At 43.6% G+C, this 24,902-nt stretch overlaps 1 protein-coding gene across 1 annotated transcript in view; it reads left to right on the forward strand.

Annotated features, from left to right (window-relative positions):
- The window catches only part of FER1L6 (fer-1 like family member 6), a 91,667-nt gene that overhangs the window by 16,046 nt on the left and 50,719 nt on the right, over nt 1-24,902 (forward strand). The window contains exons 8-16 of the mRNA XM_006028470.1: nt 89-245; nt 1,037-1,223; nt 3,743-3,935; nt 5,127-5,464; nt 10,359-10,467; nt 13,814-14,000; nt 19,252-19,372; nt 23,481-23,581; nt 24,376-24,466. Coding sequence (XP_006028532.1) covers nt 89-245; nt 1,037-1,223; nt 3,743-3,935; nt 5,127-5,464; nt 10,359-10,467; nt 13,814-14,000; nt 19,252-19,372; nt 23,481-23,581; nt 24,376-24,466 — 1,484 coding nt within the window. The remainder of the gene's footprint in view (nt 1-88; nt 246-1,036; nt 1,224-3,742; nt 3,936-5,126; nt 5,465-10,358; nt 10,468-13,813; nt 14,001-19,251; nt 19,373-23,480; nt 23,582-24,375; nt 24,467-24,902) is intronic.

Genomic DNA, 24,902 nt, shown 5'->3' on the forward strand with positions numbered 1-24,902 from the left:
TCCCTCCAAGTGTTTTTGTAGGCTGCATCTCTAAGAACTGAGCCTCCAAAGCTTTCCTGCATGATGATTAAGCTCATGTATTTTGCAGGTCATCAGTTTTGTGATAAGTGGGCCCTTCTCACAGACCCTGCTGACATTAGAACAGGAGCCAAAGGATACCTGAAGTGTGATATCAGTGTTGCTGGGAAAGGAGACACATTACAAGCCACGCAGAAAATAAGCGATGCTGAAGAGCAGATTGAAAAGTATTGTAACAATCCTTTTACTTTGCTTCTATCCCCAAAGTGCCCCAGACAATCCAGCTACTGTCTCATGCTCCTCTTTTGATAGCACACATGCCTTGCCTTTCTGATCTGGGATTAGCAGATGCCTGTGGGTGTTTAGCTGTTTGATTTGCTGGAGGGGAGTTCTTTAATTCCACCACCAAATTAAAGAGACTGTTAGAGTCAGCTTCCTGCTTCTGATGGAGTTTGCTCTTCCCAGACCCTACTAAGTGCTAAATCATACCTGTCAGAAATGCCTTTACCCAGGGGCTATTTTAAGTATTTCTGATGAGCAACCTTTTTGTTTGCAGAATGTGCCAGATTGTAGCAGAGTTCAGGAGTCTGAAGTAAAAAAAAAAGGTTTGGGGACAGGATACTCCTTAGTTTCCTATCAGATGTATGTGCATGTGAATATATTCATACATACATATACAGCAAAGATGCTATTGCAAGTTACACGAGTTGAACATGGCACTGCATTATCTATACAGTCATTCTATTGTTTAGGAGCAGTTTTAATATTTCTAAGCAGGAGCACTTTGTAGACATCTATTTGTCAAGCAGTAACTGGAAAAATGTTTAAGGTGGAGAAACAAATGCACATCCCAAATTCCCAATTCCTTCCCACTTTTCTTCTCTGGTACATGGTATTTACCAGGCTAAACTGGAAAGAAAAATATTTTAACCACTTGTAGAATGTATTTTTGGAATAATTTGATCTTGCCTAGCTGAATTCAGTCTTAGGGAAATTACCTTTTTTTTTTTTCTTGTAGGAACCTCTTAATTCCCAAAGGATTTCCATCTGAAAGAGCTTGGGCTAGATTTTATGTGAGAATCTATAAAGCAGAGGGGCTCCCAAAGATGAACTCCAGCATCATGGCCAATGTTACCAAAGCATTCGTAGGCGACAGTAAGGACCTTGTGGATCCATATGTGGTGGTCATGTTTGCAGGTCAAATGGTAAATGGGATCATATTGATCACAAGAGTTAGGCCTTCTTCTCTCTCTGCTGAGTAACCGTCAGAATTTAAAGCTGATGCACTCTTATTCAATGTTTTGCCGTCAACAAGAATTCTTCAGTCCCCAAATTGCTGTGAAAATCAGGGACTGATTACCAGTGGCATACTAGTAGATTCAGCCTCAGCTAGACCTACAGAAAATAAAATCCTTTAGCGTTCCATTAATAAAGAATCAAATCACAGTGAAGTGAAATGACACACGCTGGAAATACAGTGCTGTAATTCCCTCGCACTCAGCCAAAGGCTGGCAGGCGGGGGCGGGGGGGGGCATGCTCTGGATCTTAGAACCGTAGATTCACTTGGGAATTTCACAGCTGGAATTCTGCACCAGTGCAGATCTTCTACGGTAGGGACAGAAGTCACACATAAACCAGTTCAAGTGATCAGAAACCAGTTTAAACCTGTAACAGGGCAGAAATTCATTGCACTTAAACTGCTTTCAAAATTGCCAAAACTGGTTCAAGGTAAACCTGGTTGGATGTAGTATCAGACTTAACTGATTTAGGTCAAACCAGTTTCTGGAACTTCCCTCCCAGATCAAGTTAACTCACAGTCTCCCAGCATCCCAGGATGCTTTCTCACCCTGGGCTGTGCTGTCTGCTCCAGCGGAGCAGGGTTTACCTCACCCCTCGACTCACTAGCCAGAGCACTATCACTCCTTTGGACTGCTGAGGAGGGGGTATGGCTGGGGGACTCCAGCCCGGCTCCCAGCTCCAGGAGGGCAGGTGGGGGGAAGAATCATGCATGGCTTTGGGCCGGGGGAGTAAATCCCCACTGAGGGCTACTCTCCCCCACCCCAAGCTGGACAGTACTCGTCTGGAGGTCCGGTGCCAGGCTGGTGGGGGAGGGGGTCCTCCCCACCCTAATGTCTAAAGTTTAATATTCAGTCTGGTAATGGGGGAGGGACAGGGCTCAGGGGACCCTGCCAGGGTTGGAGATCCCTCTGAGGCTAGGGAACCTGGCCAGCCCCCCGCTGGAGAGAGTGTTCCCCCCGAGTGGGATCCATAAGTGTTTGAGGGGCATGTGCTGGGCAGCCCGTCAAGGATGAGCCCTGCTCGGCTGCATTTGGGTGCCTTTGGCATGGCCAGCAGGCTGGGAGGTGTGCTCTATCACCTCCTGGCTGCTGGTATGGACCTCTGCAAAGGTCTGGCTGCCTTTCCAGTTTCAAAAGTGAACAAGAGTTCACTTGTTTATGGTTCAGTCTATGCAGTTAAGAGAAACCTACAAAGTTTGAATTGATTCAGCCTGGGGCTTTTTAACTGTCTGTACTTAGGTCCAGTGACAACAGCCAGGGAAGTAATAGTTAGTCCTAGCTCAACTTCCATTATCAATATGTTGTCTAACCCTACTTCTCCTGACCCTCGTTATACAACAGCTTCCAGCATTGCTTTCTGCAATAGAGCTGCCCTGTTGGTGCCATTAGATTTATGATGATTGCTAGTAGAGATGACATCCAAGGACCCACTTCTTGTCTTACCCAAGTGTAATTTCAGGGACTGCCTTGGAGTTAGTCTTGGTTATACTTGTGTTAGCAAGATCAGATTTAGGTAGAATCTTTCACAAACTTTCAATAAACCTGTAGATGCTTTTGTGCCTTAGGAGAGTTTTTCAAGACCAACATGTTTGGGAATGCAAATGTGTATTTTTTTCAGACTCCTAAACTCCACTCGCACATTTAACTTGCATACCCAAATCTGACTTTTTGAATTTGCAAAATTTCACGCCCCCCAAAATATGGGTCAAAATATCTGACCTATTTGTGGATGTGTGAGAGTCATTGTGGCCGAACGTAGGCACACAACTCAAGTTTCCTGTTCAATGCAGTTCTGATTACAGAAAGGAGTGGTTTGGTGGTGTGGTTCTGGGATGCAGAGAGTAGGGCTAGAGAAGATAGACCTATAGTTGCATGGTTCCACACTGGCTGTTTACAATGAATTGGGCATGCCAAAGGCTAGAGGGTTATTTCCACCTTTGGTTGCAGTGTGGACCCTGAAACAGCACCGCTGTCATTGTCAGGCCTAGGAGGGGGAAATTCTAGCCCCTTTGGCCTTTCCAAAGGTGCTTAGCACATAGTCCAATGACATGGGAAACGCACTGGCAGAAAATACCAGTGTCTGAGCACACAGATAGATTTGTGCATGCAAGATAGGATAATTATTGCACTATTTGTGGGTAAGCATTCTAAAACAGGAACATGACCCGTCATTAAATAAGTAGAGGAAAATAAGAAACTTCTTGCACCCATTATTTCAGTGTTGTATCCATCTTATGTTAGTGCTGGCTAGCATAAAAGGAGACATGCTTTCGAATTATAGTAAATATACTAGTTTGGATAACTGCTTTTAAAAACTGTTTGTACTTAGATCAATGTAGATCAGACAGAACTTGTTAGACTCAGCTTTGTTCTCCCAAATCAGATCTAGTCTTACAGTATCTGAAGTTGTTGGGCTTTCATTTCAGGGCCGAACAACAGTGCAAAAAAACTGTGCTGATCCTGTGTGGCATGAACAGATCGTCTTCAAAGAGATGTTCCCCCCACTGTGCAGAAGAGTCAAAATCCAGGTGTGGGATGAAGGCAGCATGAATGATGTTGCTTTGGCTACTCACTTCATAGATCTGAAGAAAATCTCAAATGAACAAGATGGAGATAAAGGTGGGGGGAGGAATGTTTGTTGTTAAAAACTGTTACAGGCTCATAGGATTCAATTTACTTACTAAAGATCTGGGCATCAGGTAAATACCATTTAAAGAATACAAAGAGTGAAATGATGCTCAGACCTTTTGTTGATTCTGAGAGAACACCCCCATCCCTGCATGTTATTCAAAGCCAGATCTCATTATGTGCTTGATGGCCCATTGTGCATGTCCTGGTGCATGTATTGCCCTCTGTCACAATAGGCACCTATACACAATTGCAGAGGCTGTTCCAATGTGCTGGAAATCCAGTGTGTTGGAGCAGAGTTGATTAATCAAGTCTGCTGGAGTGTGGCAATTACTGTGCTTCAGCAGCCTCCTGTGTCTCGTGTATCAGCGTCCCCCATGCTTAAAAATGGTGGCGGGGGTGCTTGAGCTAAAGCTCCTCAAACAAGCTTTAGTTCAAGTGCCTGCTCTGCCGTCTTTAAGCACAGGGCCGGTGATATGTGAGACGTGGTGGTGCTTGAATGAGAGTGGCTCTCAGCTGCTCTAAGTAAAGCACCGCCCTCCTACCCCCAGAGCACATGTGAAAGTGCCCGATGCTACTAAATAACATTATTTTGCTTAGTATCATCTCTGGAAATGCTGCAATCACGTTGCCATGGGATATTTCTAATTCAAGCAAAATGAATGCAGGACATACACCACTGCACTCTCACTGCTAGGTAGAAAAGTGACACTTGCTCTTAAGGGACAGATCATGAACCGTTTCTAGATATCTGAGAGATAAGTTCTCTCCCCAGCACCCAGCCCATGTAATGGGGTTGGGAATAGATATATCATCAGTCATGGATTCTAATGTTTTGCTGGGTCTGAGTTGAGAACAATTTGAGGAGGAAGAGGAGGAATCTTTTCTCTTCCCCCATCATGGCCTGAGTCTGCAGAGCAGGGAGCCAATGCTTCTCCATTTTAAGAGCTACAATAGTTTTCTTGGCTCTAGGACTTCACCTGTTCTGCTGAAGAAATCTCAGAGGAGCTTAAAAGTGGCAGACGCTCTGATTCCTAAATTCACTGCTGGGGAGACTCCAGCATCCCCTAGAAATGGCATTAGATCGAGTCCTCAGTGATTATAGCTCTCAAAGAAAGAGCTCTTGTCAGCAGAATGTGTAAAGTTGTAAGGCAAACACTGTAAAATATATCTTATCTGCAGGGTTCTTGCCTACCTTTGGACCAGCTTGGATCAATCTCTATGGTTCACCCAGGAATCACAGTTTAATGGATGACTACCAGGAGCTCAATGAAGGATTCGGGGAAGGAGTCTCTTTTAGGGGCCGCCTTCTGATTGAAATTGCTGTGGAGATACTTTCTGGAGGTGCTCATGAATCTACATTTTCAAAGATCATAAAGTTCCGCTCTAAAGATAAAGACTCCAAAGCATCTAAAGGAAAAGACAAAACAGACAAAGCAGCAGAGGATGGAAAATCTTCTTCTTCAGATAAGACAAACTCAACCGAGGTGGAAGTTGAGCCATTCGATGTGCCTCCAGAGGTCAGTATAGAATATAGAGACTGATGGATGCTTGTTTCAAAGTACCTGAAAAGTAGGCTCTGAGCACGCAGCTGAGTCCCTAATGTGGAATCCTGTGTCTTTCAGAAACTTTGCTTTTTACTCCCTGCCCTACGTGCTGCTGTGATGCCTGTCCCCTCTCCCATCTGCCACATGCCACACATAGAGGCTGTCTGTGCCACTTGTATCAAGTTGGCCACCCCTTTTCTACATTGATCCTGACTATAATGGTCGATGTTATTTTTATTTGCATGATGTTAGCACTCTGAACATATGCAGGGTGATGTACATATAGAGGACAAATCCAGTCTTATATCTGCCTACTGTGTCATTTCTTGCACTTTGCTCTAAGTCTGATGCTGACAACTGTCAGAAATATGACGGTGGGCTAGAGGGAACCATGGATCTGACCCAACAGGTCAGCATCCAAATTCCTGAGTCCTCCTATTGAACAGTTCCTGGTCTAATGGTGAGTAGCTTTGTTCTGACATAGAATATTCATTCTCCAATAATGCTTAAACTGATTGTCCAGACAGGTGCATGTATGCATAAAATAATAATTTGTAGCTATGTGTTATTTAAATATCCATTTTTAGTTTTAGGGGGCCATAATAGGACACCCCTAATTTAAAATAAAGTAGTGCTAGACATCTTAAATGGTTATCTGAGCATGACAGGCAAAGTGTCATCATAGGGCAACATGTAGACGCACCCATACTTTCCTAATACAATTGTGCGTCTACATGTTGCCCTATGATGACATAGTGATGCACCGCATTACCATACAGCCCTAGGGGGACTCCTCTGCATTGCTCTATGGAACCTCTACAGTGTATGGCACCCCTACAGTGCCATACAGTGCGCTATGGTGATGTAGTGATCACGAGTGTCTACATGTGATTGCCAGCTATGCCACTGTAGAGGCGCGCTTCCTGGGTATAGCACACTGTTACAGTGATGTAGTGGCAAAATCTACCCACGTGTGGAGTACATGGCACAGTAACTGCCTGTACTGTGCCATGCTTTAATACTTCCAAAAGGAAGTATTAAAGCATGGCGCCATAGCAACATCGCCATATGGCTATATGTAGACACGCCATTCGATATGGGGTGGTAGCAAAGCATGGCACCATTCACACTTCTACCTAAGGCTACTCTCATTTCCTTTTATTAGGAGCCTCTCTCTTAATGAGAGTTCAGACTGGAAAATATAGTTTGCAGATTGCAGATATAGAACTTGGGGTTGCCTTCTTTGAAGTTGGCTAATTTTTCTGCTAGCATAAGTGGACACAGCTCCATTGTCTGTGGTGGCATTCCATGCATTTGACTCAACCTTCTTCTGCTTTGACTTCTTCTGCTTCTCCTTAATACCCACCTGTATTGCAATGCTTAAAGGAAACTACCAGGTTAGGTTAAGTGGAAATCCAGTGGGAATAACTGATATTTATAAACACTGAGTTTGATTCTCTGATTTTATTTTTGCAAATCAGTAGTTGCTCCATCAAAACCAGTGTAAGTGCAAAGAGAAGCAGTCCAGATGATTGCTTGTTGCAGCCTTTTTCCATCCTTCATGATTCCTGTATTATTAAACTGTTAGCTCTTTGGGAGAAGTAATATAACTCACTGGGCACATCTACATGTGCATTAACATGCTTTAGTTAATGCACATTAAATCTAGTACCCAGAGGCACAACTCTAGGCATCTAGGTTACTCTGTCATGAAGTAAGGCATCTGGTGATTGAGATGCCTTCTGGGTTAGGCAACAGCTGAGTAAAGATTGCAATTTTAGACTTCAGATGCTTAAACTGTGCCTAAATCGTCCTTTAGATACCTAAATTCCTTTTTGTAGGGGGGGATTGTCTTTTATTGACTTTTCCTGTGTCTCAGTTCCCCCTCTATTTCTGTTCATGAGGAAAACAGAGGTGTTGTGAGGATAAGTACCTTAAAGATTGCAAGGCACTGAGACACAATGCAATGAGGCTGAGAAAAATATTTAAGGTAGATAAATAGACTACTGCAGCACCAATAAATATTAATAGCCATAAGAAGGATTTATTGCTAGTAATTAAGTTTAACTCTCAAAAACAGAATGACTAAGATGCACCAGCACAACTCCAAGATATTTAACATTTTTTTGTTTTTTGGCATTCAACTATATTTCATGCTACAGAAGACACATTCATTACATTTCGGGTCTGCAAAAGGGATGTTGGGAATGCTGGAGATTACAAGAAAACAGAAAAGCCATAAAATGTGTGATGTTTTCATCAAGTCTGTGGGCTCACAGGGGCAAATCCACTTGCCTTCCTGTCTGACATTACTGACTGAGGCTCCTCACAAGAACATATTGAACATTTGAGATTTATTCCTTTGATAAATGGGAGTAGAAATGTATCACCAATACTGAGTCAGGGCTTTACTGCTTTCGAATGTTGTTAGAAACATGGAAGAGGGAAATTAGAACTGATCTTCAGCTGCAGTTAATTCTTGTGGCTAGCTTCAATATGAGGTGTTCTCATGGTTTCATCCCACACCTCACCCCACAGTGACACATCCCTCAATTCTTTCAAGATGAGGATACCTTGGGTTATACCAAGATATTAGCTCCTTTGTGAAAGGCAGGTGGATTATTATTAAATTACAATTTTAAAAACCCGCCCAGACACAAGGACACAAGGACAGGGGGCCAAAAAAAGAGGACTTGACCAGGAAAACCCAGATTTATGGTAACCCTATGGCCAACTTTGCTCTAAGTTATATTCAGTGTGGCAGCATGCACATGGTGGGGTTACAGTGGAGATAACAGGGACAATCGGATGGGACATAACTCAGAGTAGCATCTGAGCCACTAAATCCTGCTTAACTAATCTTAAATTAGGGAATTTTGTTTTGCAAATTAGTTTAGGGCACTGAAGGAATTGGTCCAATCACCTCATAGGAAAGTATGCACCATTAGCTAGTGGGGAGTGTGTCTCCCAATATGTCTGTACAGTTCTGCATTGTCAACCCTTGATAAATACTATTAATACTCCATAGCATGTGTCAGCTTGGTAAAGGTGGGCTTAGCTGCACACAATAGGGTTTTATTAAAGTTAGTTAAAAATATATACTTTTTTCAAAAATATTTTGGTCTTTCTGATTTACTGGCATTTAACAGAGAGGTCCCTGAGTTTTCTGCAATTCTCATTTTCACATCATTCAGAAAACAGTAGTGCAAGTCTCTGGCCAGAGGCATAACTGGACAGTTCTGTGCCCTGGGTAGCACTGGTGCATTGAGCAGGCTACTGGCAGCGGCTAGGCCAGCAGCTATTTTGCAGCTCCTGCTTTCCCAAGTAGCCACCTGGGGCTGACGCCTTGGTCCCCCCACCCTTAGTTACATTCCTGGTGATAGAGGTGAAAGAAAACATTAATGAACCATCATACCATCACTGTGTGCAGAACCTCCCTTTTTCTTTGCCACCTGATCCAAAGCCCATTGAAAGAAATAAAAAGACTCTTGTTGATTTCTGTGGGCTTTGGATTGGGGCTGTCATCTATCAATGTGGCATGGTGTGCCACTTTTGAGCAAGGTCAGAAGGGTTAAAAAGAATTTAATTCCAACCAATGTGAGAAGTTTATTGATTAATTGACAAAAACACGATTAATTGCCAAAGATCAGCATAATCTTATGGGATGAGTCTTGTCTGCCATGGAGCAGCATCGGCCAGCGTTCTCCATAGTGAGGGTTGGGGGAGGTATCCTCCTTCAATGCCCATCAGACAAGCATCTTGGTATGCGCAGCAGTCCCACAGGTGGTGTTGTCTGAGGAGTTACCCTCCAACCTTTTCCAGTCATATCTTCTATTTATTGAAAGGCTGGTAAACATGATCTTAATATTTTAATCAGGGATTCCTGATTGGCTTTATTTAAATTTCTTTGTTTCCCTGACAGATGAGGTTCTTTGGATAAATCTGATATTTTGAATTAGACCAACTAAAATAGCTGGAAAAATTCTTCTTTGCAAGTTTTTGGGTACAAACACCCTTCTTCAGGCACAGGGAGCACCTGCAGTTATTTTGTGCTCTCTTGGATGCTCTTTCTTTGTTTCACTGCAGCCTTTAGAGCTGGATCAGACCAGATTCTTCTTTGTGGATATGAAAGTTGTAACTGAATTGGGGATGCATACCTTTAGCAGCAGGATACTTCCTTATTGTCTTTCTTTTACACTACTGTCTCTCACAATTTATCTAAACATTTGAACAACAATCCATTTAATACTTCATGCATTTGCCACTGCAGCTTTGCTGTATCTGGTTCCGGACATACTTCAGCATCAAACACAGGCTTCTGTTATGCAAAATCAGCCTTATACTATAGCTTGGCTGCCTGCTCTGAGTCATGTAAACATAGAGGCCCACACATGTCACAAATGTTTCAGTTCTTTTATAGCCACATATATCATAAGTGTCAATTCTGCACCAACAATGAAAAGATGTTGAGGGCCTTCAAATCCTGTTGACTTCCCTGGGGCCTGGAGTGTGCTCAGCCTCTCCTAGGATTAGGCTCCTATTGACTGAAATACATTAATACATGGGCAATAGACGGAAGTCACCCAGGGGAGCCTTCAAAGGGAGCACAGGCATGCATTAGAACGCTACAGTTTAATATAGTATGGATAAGAAATTGTATTACCACCTTCAGTTTAATATGACTTATTTTAGGGCAGGGATATTTGATGGGTACTGTCACATTACAGTGTCTGTGAATTGCTCTAGAAAGATGATTTGAAAAACTGCCCTTCAATAAATGAACAAGCTGAAACCATCAGCAGAGATTCCTATGCACTAAAATAATATTAAGAGGTAGAACAAATATTATTTCTCACTTTCCCTATAGATCCATGGAGAGCAACTTGAGGAATTTTTTCTCTTTGGGGCATTTTTTGAAGCCACAATGATTGACAGGAAAGTTGGAGATAAACCAATAAGCTTTGAGGTTTCTGTTGGTAAGTATGGAACGCTCTTCTCCAATCCATAGAGTAAATCTTTGTGTATTACAGTGACTTTATTACTGACAGATGCATTTCACAGAGCTCAGGGGCTGACTTCGGAGAAGGACTTTGAAATTTCAATTAATTTCTGAACCTAATGGTATTGACAGTTATATTATTTCTGGATATTCCTTCTTTTAGACAACCTGGGGACCCTGATACTTTGCTGCTTCCCTTTATAGTTGGATCCTGTATACTCAGATCCTTCTATTTAGTACCCATGCACTGTCTCATTGTCTCAGCACTTTGCATCTCCATGAGAGGGATACATTGGAAGGAATATTTACTTAGGGTGCAGATCACTTAATTGAAGCTACTGCAGTTCCTCAGGACTCTTAGGGCACTTTTACACATGCTCTGGGGCAGTGGGGTGTGTGGCGCTTTAATTAGAGTGGTTCTGAGACATAAGCAAAGCGTAGGAGAGGCATGGAGGGTGGGGGCATGTGCCCCCCCTGAGACTGGCTGCCGCCAAAGCCACCGGCGGCTTCTGCGGGTGGTCACTGCTCTTACTTGCCCCCTCCTCACCACCAACGCAGCTGGTGGTGTCTGCAGGTGGTTGCCGCTTGCCCCCCTTCTCCTCCGCTCACTGCCATGCCGTCCCCCAGTTGTGGGAGGCACCAACCATTCATTTTCCGAGAGCTGCTCTAATTAAAGCACCACACCTTGTGTATCAGCATCCCTGCACTTCAAAATGGCAGCAGGGGTGCTTGAACTAAAGGTTATTTAACAAGACACGGGAGGTTGCTGGAGTGTGGTAATTACCATGTTCCAGCAGACTTGATGAATCGAGCTTGTGTACAGGCACCCTTAGGGATTCCCTAAGGAGGGGGATCCAGGGAGTTGGGGATCTCCTCGTGCAATCCTACCAATCCACTTCTGCTTGCAGATGTATGAGGGCACCAGGGCAAAGCTGAGCTGCACCACACCGACAACTTTACGCTCCCTAAATGTCCTATGTTCCTTTCTAGTACATGAGGACTGTACTGCTTGTGTTGCAAAAGGGGATCGTTCACAGCTGTGGAAAGGCAGGAAGTCGGGGATTGGATTTGCCCAAAGTAGAAAATAGGTCACTTAATAAATAAATGTTAGTTGAATAGTTACAAACCTCAACTGAAAACCTACATCCAACCTCTTTTCTCTTGAGGAAGTGTGACCATCCTTCTCTGAATTAGTTCTTCTTAACAATTTGTGTGCTCAGGAACATTTCCAGAATGGCAGGGCTATACTAGATCATCCCCATGTTATCTTTCCATGTGATTAGTTGTCTGGGCGTGTCTGTTTTCTGAAGAATGTGTATGAACACGGAGGGACCTCATAGACAAAAAAAGCTATGTGTAATATTGACCTACACTTAGACTTGGTAGGGAGAATGAGCCAGGATTATCAAGAAGTGCATTTGTATACTTGAATGATAAAAACCAAAAGCTGGCTCATGTTAAGAATGAGCTGTCAAGATGAGTCTGGCTCTGAACCCTGGATCTGAACAGCTACCAGTTTTGCCTACTGTTGGAAATCGGATCCAAATCTGGCAAATGACCTTTATTTATATAATAGGCTGAAATTAAATCCAAATCTATTCAGTGTAATGATATGAGATTCAGGATCCCCTTTTGTGTCTTAAGCCCATTTCTAATAAAAATTTGTACTAGTCAGTCTAACACACACCTCTCCCTTGTTAATACTGGTAACCACTGCATCAGGTAAACTTCTATATGTATCACTGATTGGACTGTTAGCAGAAAAACTGAGTGCCATAAATGAAATTTGGTCCTCACAGTATTCCTATTACTAAAGACCCCTTCTTAAGCCACAATACTATATCTGCTTGAATGAGAAATAACTTTTACTTCTGAGATGAGCTCTTGTAAAGAGGATCCACATGATAAAAACAGGAAATAAAATCACTGCATAAATCTTGCCTGCCTTATCTCCCTCCCCACACCTCTTTCTTCCCCATGCACACACTACGAGCTGGGCCTATAACTCTGTACTTTCCATTCCAAAAATACCGTCTGCTATCAGTTGGCTTCTCAATTCATTTAGCTCTAGAGAATGTCCCTTATTCTCTCTGTGGACCAGTCACTAAAGTTCATCTTTACTTCCAGAATGGCAATATGTTGCTAGCCCTAGTTGGCATCTTAATGCTACCAGATAAAGTAGCTAACAGAAACTGCTGGCATAGATCCTGAATAGATTATGTGGCTGATACTTGCTGTCACACTGCTGTAACTCTTAGCTGAGGAGAAGGAGGGAGCTGAGACATCCAGATGGAATTGCTGGTCAGTATTTTGTATTCAGGCTCTGGCCTTTTCACTTTTGCTCCAGCAATTTTTGGCTCCTGTCATTTTAAAAAAAATAAATCTTTAAAATGTCATAAACCTTTCACTAGAGGTAAGCAGGCTGATTCAAGAAATCCAAAATCTCTACACTGTCTGGGCACATGCTCTGCAATACTTGACTTCACCAGAGTCTAGTGTTTCTGGTCTCTTAAACAATCTAGAAGCCTACTGAGAGCACAGTGGGCCTGAGTTCCCTTAATACTCTTGACACTTTGTTGAATTTGATAGACTGACATGAGTAAAACCACTGTAAAAGGACTATTGAGTTCATAGTATGTATTGACTTATAGACCATTGTGCATCGGTTCTTGAACTGCAGTCTGTGGACTTTGGTAATAGACTGTACCCCATGCTGTTGATCAGTAGAGAACTGGCAGGTTACTTGGTGTTTAGATTCTTTATCACAAGAAAAGCCCCCTGAGCCAGTAAAAGGAACTGGAAGCAAGGAGGAAGAGCAAGGAGGAGCCTGCAAGGAGGGCAGCTTTTACAGAAGACCAGGAAGAAAGGAATAGGAGCTGGACACACAGAGACATTGCTATATCAGTTCTTTTTCTTTTAATAGATTAAGACAGGGGCTGGCAACCTATGACCTTTAACCATGGGAGCCATCAGATCTGGTTGAAGCAAGGGGGCTTTGGCAGCATTTGGTGGCAGGAGGTTTTGGTGGTGTTCAGTGCCACAGAGCACCGCATAGACTGTGGCCAAGCAGCAGGGAGAAGTGGCAGTGACAGAGGCTAGGTCCTGGCTCTTGCCTGCCTTGATCTTGGCTGGGTCATTCCATGCCACCATAGGACCGCTGGACAAAGGCAAAGAACAGATCCTTCTCGTTGTTAAATAAGCTTTAGTTCAAGCACCCCTGCTGCCATGCTGAAGCGCAGGGACACTTATATACAGTTTTAGCACCTGTGTAACTTCATTCCACCAGCTGTCCTCTGACTTTGTACCCTTGTTTTGTACCCTAGGTAACTTTGGGAATGTCATTGATGGAGGGTCGCCAGGAGCGGGGAGTAAAAAAAAGGGTCATGAAGGAGAAGAGGAAGAAAGTGCTCCTCTGCTGCATGAAGGGCAGAGTGAAGCTTCCCCTGACATTGCAATGCCATTGATATCCACAACCCACCCCGAGAAGCCTCTTATCACAGAAGGAAACAGGTAGATCATTTAAATGTCATATGTATAACTTGCAGATCCCTGGGTTTTGCCCTGTACCACTGTGACATAGATTTGAGTTTCATTAATATAAACCCCAGCAGAGCTGGAGAGAGCTTATGCTTTAAAAGAGCAGCTGATCATTGAACATAGTGAAATATAACTTGCCACATCCTTAGCAAAAATAGGCCAAGTTCCATTTAAGTCAATGGATGTGTGCTGATATCCACCATCCAAGAATGTTGACCTGTAATGAGAGTTGGCCACGGTTGTTTTTGTGCATTACGTGGCCTCTCTAAGCATGCAGGTAAAGGCATTTTTAGAGGTTATGTGTGATCTACACAATCGCTCATCCTGCCATGCCACACACGCATGGTAGAAGGTGTGATTGTGGGATCACTCATTAGATCCTATCATGCCGTATTGCCAGTGCAGGGGGAGCCTGATCCCTCCACCAGCAAGAAGCAAGCTCCCCTGGCGGGGAGCCCAGGTCGGCTGCTGGACTTTCCAGCCATGGGGGCACACTATGTGCTCCCACAGCTGGAAGCCCCATCAGCTGACCTAGACTCGCTGCCCTGGATTCCCCCCCCACATGTGAGCTGTGATCAGCTGATGGGGCTCCCAGCCACAGGGGCCTCTGGCCATGCATTCAGTTAATGGCACGATAGGAAGCAACTACCAAGTTATTACATATTTTTTGGTACAACCTTGTAGCTCATTTCCCTTTTTTATCATACCATTTATTGATTGAATATGTGGCTGGGTGACCACTTGAGGCATGATTAACTGGTTAATCATACCTTAAGTGTAATGTGTAGATGGGGCCTATGGAGTCAGAAAAAGGAAGGTAAAGTCTTTTTTTGCATCAATACCACTGATGATAGGGAAGAACTCTGTTGAAATAAATAAGACAATACGTGAAATGCATAGCAGAGATATCAGAATTTAGTTCTTTTTTTTGCTGAGAAAACAGATTTGTTTCCAAAAGCACTTTCCAGAACTCTAGGAAGTAGGAGCACTTGTACACGTGACAATGTTACCATGTACACATGATGGAAATTTCCCTTTGTGTGGCTTAATGGCCTCACACTTTACATGTACATGAGTTTTGGGGCTTTTAAATGAGTTTGCAGCATCATAAACTAAACCACATGCCGTTGTAGTTTAGTTTGCAACATTGCAACTTGGAACGTTGTAGCCATTAATCTGCCAGCTCGCCCCCAGCCACAGGAGAGGCAGGCAGGCTCCACTGAAAAAAAGGATCAGGCCCCTTGCTGCTTCTGCCTTCAGCAGGCACCAGTGGCCACCAGGACACCTGGGACTGCATGGGAATGGGCTGGCTTGCCTCTGGGGCAGTGCAGGGAGGTGGCAGGAGGACAGCTGGGTGTGCTGACGGCTGGAGAAGGTGACAGGGATGGTGCATGAGGTGCTAGAAGCCCAGGCGAGCTTGGAGAAGAATTGGATTGGGCACCTCCAAGCTGGGGCAGCACCCAGCCCTCCAGCCTGCCTGGCCAGCTCTGGAGGACACCACCGCTGTGGAGGGAAGGACTAAGGTCCCCCGCATTAACTCACCCCCCAGGCACGGGAGAGGCGGGCAGGCTCCACTGAAAAGAAAAAAGGATCATGCACGTATACAGTGACAGAAACATAAAACCCACTGTTTCAATTAAAAACTCACCGTTTCAATTTATGGGGCATAGAATGCAACCCGGAAGGACTAAGCCCCCATCGCATGTACAAGCACCCTAGGTTTCCACCATTAAGCAACACATACAAGGAAACAAATGGGGAAAATGGAAGACTGATAAGCCATGGAGAAAAAACGGAGAGTTGATATAGCAAATAAAAACAGAAATAAATACTGCTGCAGCTGAATTTAAGGACAGGCGGGATTGTCCTTGAGGAAAAAAAGAGGTTAAGGATTTAATTCCATTTCAGAATGGAAACAATGGAAGCAAACCCCACCTTTGCTGCTTTGGCCACTAGGACTACCCTCCACGAGGAAAAGGCAAGACCATCCCACTAGGACTATCACTGAATTCAAGGAAGGTTTGTAGTGCAGGAAGCTCAGGAGGCAGGAGTGACTGATGCCTCCTGAATCTGGGGGGCACCCGCAGAAGCTGCCGACGGTGGTGGCCCTGTGGGGGGTGGGGCACCAGCCCTGCCAACAGCATCGGTATCAGCCATAGGGGGGGCACCGGCCCCATCGGGGGGGCATATGCACCCCCGTGCACCCCCTTCCAGTCACCTATGTCAGAATGTGACAGTACCTGTCACCGCCAAGCGTCAGGGCAGTGCCAGTGGAGATTATAGAAGTAGGGACCAGCTAGATTGGGTGTTAGTTTGGATCCTGCACCTGTATGGGGTGCAGAGGTGCTTGGGTGGAGTCCTGCCTTATGGTAAAGAACACAGTTAGAAATAAACAGTGAAACTAAGGGGAAGTGAAGATTGCATTGATGGTCTGTCATTTCTGCGGCAAATAAAGACATAAATATCAGTGTCTGTCAAGTGGTTTCCTCTCATCATAATGCTGTAGATTGGGCCCATGCTGAGTTACTATCTTGTGAGGCAGACCGAGGGATTATTAGATTTCCCCTTGACAGGAATTTATGTTTTAAGAGCTACAGAAAAAGGAATAAACTTCTTTCTTTTCAAAGCTGCAGCTCCATTTTTTGGCTCATTTCTTTCTTTCTTTCACTACGGATCCATTTTCCTTTCATTTGCGCAGCTATAAAATGTTTTGCCTCTTATTTTTCTTTTCTTGTGCTGTCTGTCTTCATATACCCTAGTAGGGACACTTGTGACTCCTTATGTTAGCGTTTCATTGATGCTGTCACAGTAGCTGAAACGTTATTCCTAATGTTAATCAATATTTGATCAACTGACAGATCAACTCTATTTGATAAATCAGATAAGTATTAGATCTATAAATTGGCTTTAAAATAAATTGTTTCAACTGTAGAAACACTTCGGTGTTTCAAAATGTTATCTGTTTAGAAGTAGAATTAGAAAAGTGGGACTTGCCATACGAATTGCCTATGATTTTTCATATTTAATATAATGCATATAATGCATAACAAGAGCAAACTATAGAAAGGAATGGCTGTGCTCAGCACCCCATGGAAGGATTAATAATAGGAAGTTTCAGTCTTTTAAGAGAAGAAGATTTTAAAAGCAACAGCTCACCCATAAAAGAACCAAAAAGTTCTGTGAATCACGATTAGGAGAGTTCTGACATATACTTCCACTCAGGAATGAGTTTGGGATGGTCTTGCCTTTTCCTCGTGGAGCAGAACGAAGGTAAAAACCCATCAGTTGTATAGATGTCCCAAGATTTATGTGGCCATACTACTTAAAATCAAAACTCCTATGGAATTCACTAGGATTGAATTCACAGTAGCTGTACGTTACTGCAGTCCTGGAGAATTGTATCGCGTTATGATATTCCATAGGATGGTTACATATAACCACAAAGAAGATTTCATTCTCTTAAATCTATATTTTTAGAGTACCTTTTACAAAAACCTATTTACTGTATTTTCTTTGGAACCCCATGGGTTACAGCCAGGATTTTCAAAAGCGCCTAGAGTTTTTAGTTGCCTTAATTTCTGAGTGACTTGAAACACTTTAAAGGGGCATGGATTTCAGGAAGAGGCTGACCACCCCTGGCTTTAACTCAGGTCTTTTGAGTTGGATACCCCAAAAGATGAAGGTCACTAAAGTTAGTAGTTGCTTTTGAAAACTGTGGCCATCAGACCTATTAAATTTTATGAGAATGAAGAATTTCTTTTGGGGGCATATTTACAGATGGACAAAAAGCCTTCTTTTCTCTCCCAATTCTCTCTTATTATAGTAGTGTGACTCCTTCCAAGCTAACCTGTTACATCTCATGGTAGAGTACGAAGTCTCCTTGAAGACAGGGAGATCTGTGGTGTAGTCAGGAAAGTTTATCTGTTATCATTTTGGGAACAGCTTGACAGTCCACAGAGACAAGACACTGGAGCAAATGGCCAGTTCCCTGGAATCCCCCTTCTTCAAATGCAGAGCACCAGGTCCACACTCTGCGAGTGGAGTGGCTTCCCCAGGGACACTGTCTACTCTCATTTTCACTGTTTTTCTCCTCTCCTCTGACATTAGCAAAGTGCACCGAATGGGTCTATAGAGTGGCATCTGATGCATGCTGAATCCTGTGGGGCTGACTGGAGCAATTTGTAATGGCAGGGTGGTGGGGGGAGGATCTCTTTTGAAAGGGAATGAATTCAATGCTATAGGAATGAGAGAGCTATTCTGATGGCTGCCTTCAGAGATATCTTGTCAACATGGCATTTACAACATTTTACATCTAAGCATCAGACTCCCTGGCAGACGTATGCTACATTTTATGGAGCTTCCAGCCAAACTAGTCTCCTGCTGGTTTTCCATTTTCAGGGAAATGATTTAGCTGAAGGCACAAATTAAATGTAGCACAAAGCAGTGAGCTCTTGGGTTTAAACTAAAGATAACTCCTGAGAACAGAAAAAAATACATCTACACTTTATTATTGAGCCATTTCCAGTCCTGGTATTATACCCACATACTCCCTCCAGTCCTGCTTCTGCCAGGGAGAAGTTTCTACAGATACCACTTCAGGGAAATGAATTTTGACAGGAGCAAGCTGGTAAAGCGACTGGTGTGTGTTTGTTCTGCGTAGATGTTACACAAAGTCCATTGGTTTTCCCATAAGAGTAGACCAAAATTTACTCTCCCCTCAGTATTACACAGTATGATCTGCATCTCTTGTTGTAGGAAGTAACAACCAACAGGCATTAGTGGTGCTCCGAGTGTCTAGTTTTACTGGCTTTGCTCCCTTTCCTCGTCAAAGTTCAGGAGTACTAAGTCAATCAGTTCTGATACTGTCGTATTTGGAGGCTAGGGAATTATTTCTTCTGCCCTTTCTTCTCTTCCACCAAGTCTTAGAGGCTGCAGTTTGCTACCAGTATCATAGAGATGATACTACTTATCATAGAGAAGTAGGGCTGGAAGAGACCTCATCAGCCTTCAGGTTGCACATTTTTTTAACAACTGCCCCATTGGTTGAAAGACAGAGATGTATATTAACTTACACTCAAGCTCCCTTATGTGCATGCACATGCCCACCCTCTCTTTCTTTCTCTCAGATATACAAGCTGTATCACTTTACACACACTCTGTGAACTTGCCCCGTGTTGTTTGCTTGCTTGGACAGTCTGCTCATACAGCTTCATGCATTTCACAGGAACTATCACTACTTGCCATATGATGAGAAGAAGCCTTGTGTTTCAGTCAAGAGTTGCTGGGGAGACCAGACCTTCCGACTGTACACTTCCAATATGCTAGAGAAAATGGCAGATCAACTGGTAAGCCTGCTGCAATGTAGAGTTGGAGACAATTTCCAGAAGAATGTGAGGGTGAAGGAAAGCATTTCATGTTCCTGAACTACCATGGCAATGTCCATGCCTGTAGGAAGTTTGTGCAGCAACTTAAATCTTCCTGCTTTTCAGAGATGAGTTCTGGGTTCTCCTCAGTCCTCTTGCTATATGGCCCTTGGGAATGATGTTCTAGCTCAAAGTGCCAGGCATCACAGTGTTTCTCCATGGGTCACCGATTGACTGGAGTGGCATATTTTGAAGGATTCCTCCCAGGTTGCTAGTTCCAGATATAATTTACTGCTGGAAATTAAAAGGGTTACATAAATTCTTGGAGATCCCTGGATTTGAGGATGATCTGTACCATAGCTCATTGATGGGTCTTGATGTTGTTTAAATAGCAACCCTAAGTAACAGCAATGTCAGAAATGCCATTGTCCTTCATGCAGAGAGTGATACAGCCACATTTGATGCATGATGCATGAGGACTCTGAGATTCCTTCTTTATTTCTAGGTAAATGAAGGGAGAAAATACTCTTCCTGCTGCTGCTATTTTGAATCCACAGCAGCAGAGAGGAGATCTATTTTGGGAACTGTGCTGCATGGGAAGGAAAAAAACTATACCTACAGCATATTCATTACTTTTTTATGTGATTTATATACCACCTTTCCCAACAAAGGTTCAGGTTTGCTTACAGTAAGAGAACAGGGTTTCTACACGTATGTCAGTAACAAGAGGAAGATCAGGGAAAGCGTGAGTGGAGGAGGCAACTGAATGGAGGAGGCAACCTAGTGACAGAGGATGCAGAAAGGGCTGAAGTGTTCAATGTCTTTATCACTTCAGTCTTCACAGGCAAGGTCAGCTCTCAGACTACTGCACCTGGCAGCACAGTTTGGGAAGGATGTGAACAGCCAACAGTGATGAAAGAACAGGTTAGGGACTAGAAAAAATGGACATATACAAGTCCATGGGGCCTGATGGGATGTACACCAAGGTGCTGAGGGAGTTGGCTGATGTGATTGCAGTGCCGTTGGCCATCATCTTTGAAAACTCATGGCAATCGGGAGAGGTCCTGGATAATTGGAAAAGGCCAAACATAGTGTCCATATTTAAGAAGGGGAACAAGGGGGAAACAGGGAACTACGGACCAGTCAGCCTCAACTCAGTCCCTGGAAAAATCATGGAGCAGATCCTCAAGGAATCCATTTCTATGCACTCAGAGGAGGAGAAGATGATTCAGAACAGTCATCGTGGATTCACCAGGGGCAAGTCATGCCTGACCAACCTGATTTCCTTCTATGATGAGATGGCTGGCTCTGTGGATGCAAGGAAAACAGTGGATGTAGTATACCTTAATTTTAGCAAGGATTATGATATGGTCTTCCACAACATTCTCGCAAGCAAGCTAAGGAAGTATGGGCTGGATAAATGGACTGTAAGGTGGATAGAAAACTGGCTAGACCATCAGGCACAGAGGGTAGTGGTAGATGCCTAGTTGCATCCAGTATCAAGTGGAGTGCCCCAGGTGTTGGTCCTGGGGCCATTTTTGTTCAATATCTTCATCAACGACCTGGAAGATGGCATAGAGTGCACCCTCAGCAAGTCTGCAGATGACACCAAACTGTGGGGAGTAGTACATATACTGGAGGGTATGGCTAGGATTCAGAGAGATCTAGACAAAGTGGAGGATTGGGCCAAAAGAAATCTCCTTGAGGTTCAACAAGGACAAGTGCAAAGTCCTGCCCTAACCCTAAGAATCCCATGCACCAGTACAGGCTGGGGGGGTGACTGGCTGGGTAGCAGCTCTGCAGAAAGGGACCTGGGGGTTACGGTGAACAGTAAGCTAAATATGAGCCAACAATGTGCCCTTGTTGCGAAGAAGGCTAATGGTATACTGAGCTGCATTGGTAGGAGTGTTGCCAGCACAGTAATGATTATTCTGTTCTATTCAGCACTGGTGAGGCCACATCTGGAGTCCTGTGTTCAGTTTTGGGCCCCCCACTACAGAAAGGATGTGGACAAATTGGAGAGAATCCAGCAGAGGGCAAGAAAAATGTTTTGGGGGCTGGGGCACATGACTTCTGAGGAGAGGCTGAGGGAGCTGGGCTTATTTAGTCCAGAGAATTGAAGACTGAGGGGATTTAATAGCAGCCTTCAACTACTGAAGGGCAGTTCCAAAGAGGATGAAACTAGACTATTCTCAGCGGTGGCAGATGACAGAACAAGGAGCAATGGTCTCAAGTTGCAGCAAGGGAAATTGAGGTTAGATATTATGAAGAATTTTCTCACTAGGAAGGTGGTAAAACACTGGAACAGGTTACCCAGAGAGGTGGTGGAAGCTCCATCCTTGGAGGTTTTTAAGACCTGGCTAGACAAAGCTTTGTCTGGGATGATCTAGCTGGGGATGGCCCTTGTTTGAGCAGGGGGGTTGGAATAGATGATTTCCTGATGTCGCTATCAACCCTAGTTTTCTATGGTTGTATGAAAAGAGCAACCTAAAAGGGGAACTTGATTTTTATACATAAAACAGACTCATTATATGATCTCAGCCAAGCTTTGTTTCTTAAATGCTTGCAGAAAGAGAAAGGTCTTCCACAGCTTCTGCAAGATGTCCAGGATCAGATTCTGGTAGCCCTCAAGAGGGAGGGAGTTCCTAAGTTCAGGAGCAACTACGCAGAACAGCCTTATTTTTGCTTTCTGTCCAAAGCCCTTTTATAGCGGGACAACTTACTTAATTTATTTGATGCATTACTTTGTGCAAGTCCTTTCACAACATCTGATGAAGTGAGCATGGGCTCATCAAAGGGCTCATCAATGCTGTACATCTTTGATTTAGTTAGTCTGTGAGGTACAAATCTGACCTACCTTTTGCCTAACTTCAGACTAACAAGGTGAATTACCTCTAAATTTACAGGACTGCCAACATTTTCATCTTTCTCGGGCCTTCTCCCCAGAAAACCGTGCCTGTTTGCAACTGAAGAGACTCCTTAAGTTTTCTCATTGTCATAACAGAGCTGATTCTTTCAATAGGGCATGTGCAGTCGCTGTCTTGCACTGACGGGCCCTGCATGGTGGTTGGTTAGCCTAGTTAGAACAGGCTTTTTAGAATTAGGGGGAAAATTCTTATAAGTGGCTTCTAATGTTGAGTGTCTTAATTTTGAGGCACCCAGATTTAGTTATATAGGGCCTGATTCTTGTTTCATTTCTACTGAAGTAAATCAGAAGTAACTTCATTGAAATTGAGTTGTATTGATGTGGCCCACATCTTCAAACCTGGGTGCCCTTGAAGAAGCAGCCCAATTTTGAGGGAGCCTGAGCACCTGCCATTCCCATGGAGGTCACCTCTAGAATCAAGTCAGTTATTTAGATATCTGATGGCTCAATGCAACGCCTGTTGACATTAGTTGGTAGACTCTAAACATGGATTTACATGACTTATCTTAGTACCTGAGGGTTGCGTCCAGGCGAGCTCAGCCAGGTGGTATGTCGTGCAGCAGACCCATCTGTGGTGCCATGCACTGCACATTCAGGTGGTCCCCACACTGTTACCTTGCAGCATGGTTTTGGTTTTTTTTACCCTGGGAGATCCCGGGGTAAAAAACACCCATGCAGAAAAAAGTGGGGTGGCAGCACTTGCCCCCCAAAACCAAAACCTGGCCTGCCAGAGCCATGCTCCAGCTACCAGCTACAGCTGCAGCTCCCCAAGGCCCCCAGGACTCCAGGTAAGGCTGCTGGGGCCAGCACAGTTGCTGGCCTAAGCCTCCCTTACCCCATCCAGGGCAAACTGCTGTGCGCCAGAACACATGTAGTATTGGCGTTCCCCAGGGACAAGTAGCAGCAGGACAAGGTGTGTCACTTATTGTCCCCAGGGAAACAAATGTCCATGCTCATGTGGATGCAGCCAAGTTTAATTTTTTGATTTTATTTAAATGACTTGCCTAAGACAGACAGACATTTCAAAGCCATTACTTTTTGGGTTCCAAGTTCACCTCCCTCTCTGTCACTAGCCATATCCTGAATAACCATATTGTAAATAATTATACTGACAAACTGAGAAATCACTCTCCTACATCACATGTTTTCACATCTTGTTTTTAGGAAGAAGGATTAGAGCAAGTAAAAGATTTGATCAAAGTTTCGGAGACTGCATCAGAAAAGAAAATGCAGACTACTGTCAGTAACTTTATCAATCAAAGCAGGTAATCTAATTTACTAGAGAAGCCCAAAATGAATATTGTATACTGGCAGCACATTTCTCCTATTGGCTGAGAAATTGATGGTACAAATGAAAAAATCTAAATGGCCTTAAACTGGTGTACAAGAGGATTTTTACAAGCCAACACTTTTATACAAGGAAAGTATGTTTTAATGTACTTGGGACTTGTTTTCACCTATCACTTATCAGGTTTTCTGGATTCTCAGAATAAAATGTCCATGGGAGTAATTGAGATGCAAAAAAGTGCATGATAGGTGCATTATAGAAGCAGGCAAAATTAAACTGAATTCAAAGTGTTTGCCAAGGTAAAACCCTTCTCATTAGGTACTGTGTAATGCAGGACTAAGAGACATATGAAGCCCAGCCATGAATTGATTTGGTAATCTACCCATTAAGGTACAGACTGTACCTTTCTTTAACAGTCATATTTCCATATTATGCCATGTTTTCTAGATCTGTATTAGTTTTTCTTGTCTTCCTCTGGATTCTCTTTCCGATCTGTCCACATCTTTCTTAAAATGGCTATAATTTCCTAAGTGAAGTCTCACTGAGGTTGAGTAGCGTGGAAGAATCATTTCCTGTGACATGCATGCCACACTCCTGTGATAGGTGCCCCAATATTTCTGTTATACTGACAGTTCCAGCATCACCATCTTCAGCTTTGTACACTGTGTTATAGAGAATATTTCACTTGCAGCCTGTTTTATCTGCCATTGTAATAGAGAAATCTGACTATCTCAAAAAATGCTTCTGTGTTTTCCTGTGTCCTGGACATAGAGCTTTCATTGCTAATGCTGAAAAGAAGCCCAAAGGGATGAACCAGACGGCTTTGGACAAAAAGAGACTCACGCTGTGCAAGCAAGAGCTGGTATGAAAGATTCTCTATTTAAACAGTCACACATTTAAATAATGGCTTAATGTGAAGTGTAATCTTGCATATGTAGCAATTCAGATCTGGCTTCTCACTGTGGCGAAGCTTCAGAATGAACACAAATATTGTATCAAACAGCGATTTTTTTAAGGCCTGCTATATTAAGCAAAGTGTGTTAAGGTTCTTTGAAGTAATTTGGAAAGTTTCGTTTTCAATATGCAATATTCAATAAGAAATTATTAGTGAGTTAGGTCAAGGGTTTTCAACCTTTTTTAACAAGTGTACCCCTTTAGATTTTTTTCTTGGTTTTAAAGGGGGCGGGCAGATCAAGGCCCCCATGATGAGGGAGGGAGGGAGTGGGACTGGGGCAGGGGCACGGGCAGGGGTAGGCACTGCATAGCCGGGGCAGAGCGCAGGACAAAGCCATGAGAGC

Source organism: Alligator sinensis, unplaced genomic scaffold (genome assembly GCF_000455745.1).
Source record: "Alligator sinensis unplaced genomic scaffold, ASM45574v1 scaffold681_1, whole genome shotgun sequence".
In the NCBI taxonomy this organism is placed as follows: domain Eukaryota; kingdom Metazoa; phylum Chordata; order Crocodylia; family Alligatoridae; genus Alligator; species Alligator sinensis.